The sequence below is a fragment of the Corapipo altera genome, unplaced genomic scaffold (assembly GCF_003945725.1).
Source record: "Corapipo altera isolate COAL_440 unplaced genomic scaffold, ASM394572v1 56427, whole genome shotgun sequence".
NCBI lineage: Eukaryota > Metazoa > Chordata > Aves > Passeriformes > Pipridae > Corapipo > Corapipo altera.
In genome coordinates, this window is record NW_020886241.1 from 276 (window position 1) to 7,028 (window position 6,753).

General features: G+C 53.7%; 1 protein-coding gene across 1 annotated transcript; it reads right to left on the reverse strand.

The window, feature by feature from the left end:
* Positions 1-3,183: 3,183 nt before the first annotated feature.
* Positions 3,184-6,670, reverse strand: LOC113941096 (zinc finger protein 398-like). The gene is made up of 4 exons (XM_027632253.1): positions 5,936-6,670; positions 5,357-5,486; positions 4,889-4,996; positions 3,184-3,580 (listed from the first exon to the last, which is right to left on the reverse strand). Exons 1-4 carry the CDS (start codon positions 6,668-6,670, stop codon positions 3,519-3,521), a joined length of 1,035 nt encoding a protein of 344 aa, XP_027488054.1. The 3' UTR covers positions 3,184-3,518.
* Positions 6,671-6,753: the final 83 nt, after the last annotated feature.

The following is a 6,753-nucleotide window of genomic DNA, read 5'->3' on the forward strand; positions in this document are numbered from 1 at the left end:
GGATCCTCTCAGAACCGTGAGGGATTGGGGTCCCCTCAGAGCCATGAGGGACCTGGGATCCTCTCAGAACCGTCAGGGACTGGGAGTCCTCTCAGAGACATGAGAGACCAAGGTCCCTTCAGAGCCACGAGGGACCTGGAATCCTCTCAGAACTGTGAGGGATTTGGGTCCACTCAGAGTTGTGAGGGATCAGGAGTCTCCTCAGAACCATGAGGGATACAGGATACTCTTAAAACTGTGAGGGAATGGGGTCCACTCAGAGCAGTCAGAGATAGAAGTCTCCTCACAGCCATGAGGGATCAGGGATCCTCTCAAAACTGTGAGGGATTGGGGCCCACTCGGAGCCGTGAGGGATCCGGCTTTCCCAGAGCGCCCTGAGGGATAAATTGCCCACAGAGCTGTGACAGCACAGGTTCCTTGAGCAATGAGGGATCAGGGTCCTCTCAGAGCTGTGAGGGAACGGGATCCCCTCAGAGCCACGACGATGCAGGATTCCCTCAGAACCATGAGGGTGCGGGATTCCCAAAAGCCATGGGAACACAGGGTCCTCTATAATCATGGGGAATCGGGATCCCCTCAGAGGTGCGAGGGTTTGGGCTCCCCTCAGAGCTGTGGGGACTTGGAATCTCCTCAGCCCTGCTCCTGCTCCATCAGTTTGCCGAGGAGGGATTTCAAAGCCCTGTGGATGTGGCACTTGGGGACATGGGTCAGCGGTGGCCTTGGCAGTGCTAGGGGAACACTTGGATTTGATGGTCTCCGAGGCCTTTTCAAACCACAACAAATCCCTGATTCTGTGATTATTCCTGTCAGCATCACTCTACCCGTGCACAGGGACCATTTCTCCTCTTCCTCTCAGTCTTGGAAAAGCAACACATTTCTGAGCCACTTCACATTTTGTCTTGAAATCAGGGTTCAATTTTGCAATTCAAACAACACAAATCTCAAAATAGCTCTGAGATTTGGTATAAATACACATATTTGTCTCTGAAATTCAGGAGAGATGTGCTGGAATGGGGAAATGGTGACTCACTGTGCATCATCTGGGGTATCAAAGGCAGTTTCAAGGAGGGATGAAACACAAAATACAGAAACAGCCCAGAAAAGGCACCTCTGGTTGTTTGTAGAACAATCCAGGAGAGCTGCTGGAGTGATCTGAACTAAATTCGGGATGTTCTGGTCACAAGGGATTTGCACGAGTCCCTCCACTGCTTTATGCAGCTGCAACTTTGCATCTTTATCCCAGAATACGTCCTGCTCTTACAGAATTCCAGAATGGTTTGGGTAGGAAGGGATCTTAAAAGATCATCCAGTTCCATGAGCAGCGACACCTTCTACCAGACCAGGTTGCTCCAACCTGGCCTTGGACACTCCCAGGGATCCAGGGGCAGCCACAGCTTCTCTGGGCAACCTGTGCCAGGGCCTCCCCACCCTCCCAGCCAGGAATTCCTTCCCAATATCCCATCTAACCCTGCCCTCTGGCAGCATAAAGCCTTTGCCTCTACGTTACTCTGCAATTTAGGGACTAAGAACATAACAAAAATTAAGCCATAAAATGAACCAAGTTCTGACTGGAACAAAAACCATGGAGTGTAATTTCCCTTTTTCCTGTACTAAAGCAGCAAATCAGCCAAAATTTTAGGGATAGTTCAAAACTCATTTGTTCCTGAGTAAGACCTGACAAAGGGGATTGTGACTGGAAGTTGGTTTCCGTATCCAACAAGTAAATCCACAAGGAGATGAAATGCAGAAAGAACCCAACAGCTCCATTGTGAGATGCTGCCATGACACCATCGGGTCAGAAGGTTGGACCTCTCTGTGAAATTTTGGTGCAAGATGTACTGTTAATTCCTGACTTAACTCGGGAAGGAAAAAACTCGACTCATATCATCTGCCTGCCTGCAGAACCCAGGGGTTCCTGGATAACAACACACTAAAAATGCTCTTCACAATCGAGTATTTTGTCTGACAACCCAAATTTTACACTGGAACCAGCAAGGATAAGCTTTTCACCGGGAAGCAGAGCTCAGGGTGACCTAAATAATCATGAGGTCATTATTACTTAGGTGTTTCCATGTGTTAATTCTGTTTATTTTCAAATTCCCTTCCCTCCACACTCTACATTTTGGTTTAAATCTCTCTCTATAAAATGCAATATTCTACTACACTATGACTCTGGAGGGCAACAACCCCCCTGAAATCATGTTCCAGAACAAGGAGGCAACAACTGCTGGCTGTCAAAACACAAGTGAAACACACCAAGAAAGAAAAAAAAACACAAAACAAAACAGAAATTAAACTTTTTTTTCTTCCTGGACTTAAATCCATCACAACTAAAACACTGACAACGTTTTGCTGGCAGCAGGATCGATGTGTTCTGGGTGAGAATTGTATTGTGAGCTTATTTACACACTATTTTTAGACATTCTCACCCTTCAGGCCTGTTTGCATCTCACTTAAAGATGCAGAAAACAATTCTCCCGCTCACGATATTAAAAAAAAATTAAAAACAATTAAACCCGACTGTTTTTTTTCTGATTTGAGGACAATTTTTGCCTCTCCATCCATAAGTTATGGTACTGCAGACCAGCAGCAGGTAAAATGATTTGAAAAGTAAAAATAGATCAAAAAAAAAAAAAGAAGTATTTAGAACTTGACAAGTCGAATGTTATTTTTATTAAACATCAAGTCCTTACCGCTGCAAATTTAATCAGCACTTTACAAAGAGACAGAAACAAATTCCCTGCCCTGAAGGCTCACAGGCTGAGTTTAAGAAAATATATAAAATATAGGAACAGTTTAACCAGAACCCACAGAAAACCACTGGGGATCTGATTAGTTTATCCACTTACTGCACAGACCCAAACTGCCTGTCAGGACATGGCAGCAATTGGCCACCCAACCCTGAGGAGTGACAAAAGGTGACACTCTCTGTCCTCACAGGTTTGATTTGGGGAAAATCATGGATAAGTGCAGCGAGAGGGGCTCACCCCACACGGACCTTCTCCAGAGCCATGGGATCCAAGACCTCGGCAGCACTGGGATCGCTGTCTCCGGGGGGATGAGCCAGCCAGCTGCACCCTCCCCCTGGAAGACACTTTGGGAGCAGCAAGGGACAGGACCCAATTAGGGAAGGGACTAAAGCCCAATTAGTGATGAGGAAAACAAGCAGCGGGCAGCAATGGTTTGGGATCTGGTGAAAGCTGATCCCCAGGAACAAAAGCCACCCGTATCCCAAGCTCCCAGAAGCGGGAGATGAAGGCAACTGTGAAATACAAACCCAAGTGTGAAAGGAGAGGCAATTCTCCCCACCCAAGTGGCTGAGAAACCAAACAAGAGGTTTCCTGGCTCGGTTGCACTGGGAACACCACAGAGGTGGCGATGCCACCACAGGGGTGCTCAGAGGTGACAGGACCAGAGCAAATCCCCCTCAGTCACTGCACTGCAAATCCAGAGGCTCCAGCAGAGCGTGTCCTGGTCCACATCAGAACAACCCCAAGCAGAACGTGGCCTTGTCACCCTCATTCACAGCAAAGTGAATCCCATTTCAAGCATAAAACCACCCAAAGGTCGAGGATGGAAACTGCAAACAGAGAGCCATGTGTGAGGGCAAAATCACCTAACAGAGCCAATAAGGTTGGAAAAGACCTCTTGGACCATGGAGTCCAAGCATTCCCCAGCACTGCCAAGGCCACCACTAACCCATGTCCCCAAGTGCCACATCAACATGGCTTTGAAATCCCTCCAGGGATTGGGACTCCACCCTTGCCCTGGGCAGCTCTGCCAGGGCAGAGCCCTTTTCAGGGAGAAATTGTCCCAGTTTCCAACCCAAACCTCCCCTGGCACAACTCGAGGCCGTTTCATCCAAGCAGGGATCAGCCTCCTGTCTGGAGTGTCCCTCCCCACTGTGCAGTGACTGACAGTGGAGAGGTGACAACACGACACAAGGGGCTTGAGAAAAAACATCCAAGATTTAGTCACAGCAGAGAAAACACCATCAAAACCATTATTATTGGGAATAACAGAGCCAACCCAGCTCACTGGTGACTTCCCTAAGCAGCTGCACTGCTCTGGAGCACAGCTCTCCTGAGGGTGCAGCCACCAAACAGGAGAAATCCCAGGAGAAGAGCAGGTGTGCTCTGGAGGACACAGGACAGGAGCCAGAGGGAGTGGAGCCTTCTGGGCTCGCACACATCCAACAGAAATCCTTCCCTGGGACGGGGGGAGGCCCTGGCACAGGTTGCCCAGAGAAGCTGTGGCTGCCCCTGGATCTCTGGAAGTGTCCAAGGCCAGGTCAGAGCAACCTGGGATAGTGGAAGGTGTCCCTGCCCATGGCAGGGGGTGGAACTGGATGATCCTTAAGGTCCCTTCCAGCCCAAACCATTCCATGACTCTGCCACAGCAGAGTTTGTCCCGCTTGTCTGAAGGCTCATTCCTGGATTCCTTCAGCTCCTGCTGTGCTCCACTCACCAGGTACAGCCCTGTGCTGCGTCCCCCTCTCTGTCTCCCCTTTTCCAGGCTGCATTCCATCTCTCCCAGTATGGAATCTCTCCCTCTCTCTGCTCTGGACCAGATCCCTGACAGCCACATTCCTTTCCAACCTGGCCTTGGACACTTCCAGGGATCCAAGGGCAGCCACAGCTTCTCTGGGCAACCTGTGCCAGGGCCCCCCCACCCTCACAGGCAAGAATTCCTTCCTGATCTCTAATCCTAAAAATCAAACCTGTTACATTTTTTTTCACTCTCTGTTACTCCCCCTGAACCTGCTTCTCCTGGGATCTGAGAAGTTCCCTCCGAGCAAACCAGGACCATCCCTTGTGACAGCCCCTGCCTGGTGACAGCACCACACGACCCTCATATCCCGGGATTGAAGCTTTAACTCATCTCTTGCCTGTATCTGGATCTTCTGGGATCTCCCTGGAAGCCACCTCGTCCTCACTGCAGGGCACTTCCCCTCCCGGGAGCCGGGACAGGAGGGCAGGTTCAGACATGGCATCGTCTGACAAGGAACAGAGACAGGAATGCTTCCATGCTGCATCCACAGGGAGGAACACGCTCCTGGAACCAGATCCATCGGCTACAACACCCGGGTTGGCAGCACGAAGAGCCCTTTGCGTGGCTCACCGGGAGACAGCGGCTTCCAGGCCGGCAGCCAACCCTACTCCAACCAGGAAGGACCCCTGGGCTGAGGGAAGGGGCCTGTGCTGGCACCGGGCACGCAGGTGACCGACGGGACAGGGTGTGACACACACCGGCCTCTCCGTGTTCCCACAGATCTGCTTCCCACGTGTGGGAAAGACTCCCCAAACTCCCAGCCAGTCCGGAAGCGCCGATAACTGACTGGAGCAGCGACACTCACCCGGCAGGACCAGGGCTTGGCTCTTCCCTGCCAGCACCTTCCTGCACAGCTCCCTCTGCCACTCCTCCAGGTTCTCCCACTCCTGAGCCGAAAAGCCAGTGGCGTCGTTTTCCAACACCAGGGTCGGGGCCTGCAATCCCAAAAGCCACACGCTCAGCACTGCGCCTGGAACACTGAGAATCCTCCTTCCTATTCATCCCAGCCACCAGGCAGCAGGGAAGGAAAATTCCTGCCTTGGGGCATCCCCCGGCCACAGAGAGTAATGGCTCTTTGCTAATCCTTGGGGGCTCAATTGGGAATTCCACAATATTCTTACTTCCCCCTGTGTGGAGACTGGTCCTACTGGGAATCTCAGAGTTGGGAAGAACCTCCTGTTTTTGCTGAAAACATGTCAACCCGCCCTTTTGTAGGGAAACCCAGCCCAATGCAACAATATACAGGAGCGACTGCTCCCTGCTTGGTGCCCCTGCATCCCGGCAGGATCCATGGAATGACTTCCACGAGGAAAGGCTGCCGGGCAGAGCTGAGGAGCAGAGCAGGGTGTGTGTCCCCCAGACCCCTTAGAGACCCTTCTGTTACCTTGGGGACCTCCCCGCCCGGGGGCAGCCGCAGCACCCAGAAGTTCCTGTTCTTCAGCAGGTTCTCCATGTTCTCCAGGCGCCGCTGGAGCTGCCCGTACTCCTGGACGAGGTTGCCCAGCGCCGTCCACTTGCTCTCCAGCTGGTTGCCCAACTCTCCCATCACTTTCTCGTGTTCCAGGTGCTTCTTCTCGGCGTTCCCGGCGCGGTGCTCCAGGCTCAGCAGGCGGGACGCGTGTGCGGCCACGCTCCGCTCCAGCGCCTGCACGGCCCCCACCACGGTCCACAGCGAGATGCTGCCGCCGTCCATCAGCTCCATCCCCACCCCGGCACGGACGGAGCCCCGGGACAGGCTGCGGCACCGGAGCTGGGGGAAGGAGGGAGCGGCTCGGCCGCCGCACACCGGGGCCGCTCCGGTGCGACCCGGCCCGGCCCTCCCGCACCGGACCCGGGGCCCGCCCTTCCCCGCCGGTGCCCCCCGCCGCTGCTCCCGCCGTCCCGCACCGCCGTCTTCTCTTGCCGCCAAGAAGCGCCGCTTCCGTTTCCTCCTCGTCTTCCTCCCCCGCATCCTCCTCCTCTTCCCCCGCCGCCACAGCGGCCCCCGCCGGCCGGCAGCCCCGCGGTGATCGACAGCTGTCCGGTGATCGACAGCAACCCCGACGGGGGTTCCGCTGCGGCGGCGCTTCCCCACGGGATCCCAGGACGGGTCCGGCCGGGAGGGACCACGGTGGGGCATCTGGTGCCACCTCCCTGCCCCAGCAGGGCCATCCCAGAGCACGCGGCACAGGGTTGTGTCCTGATGGTTCTGGAACATCCCCA

Excerpts from the sequence above, each read along its gene's own strand:
- LOC113941096 (XM_027632253.1), bottom strand. The coding sequence starts at position 6,670 with ATGCCCCACCGTGGTCCCTCCCGGCCGGACCCGTCCTGGGATCCCGTG. Across the intron at positions 5,487-5,935 it reads CGGGCGGGGAGGTCCCCAAG|GCCCCGACCCTGGTGTTGGA; the intron begins GTAACAGAAGGG and ends TTGGGATTGCAG. Across the intron at positions 4,997-5,356 it reads CCAAGCCCTGGTCCTGCCGG|ACGATGCCATGTCTGAACCT; the intron begins GTGAGTGTCGCT and ends GTTCCTTGTCAG.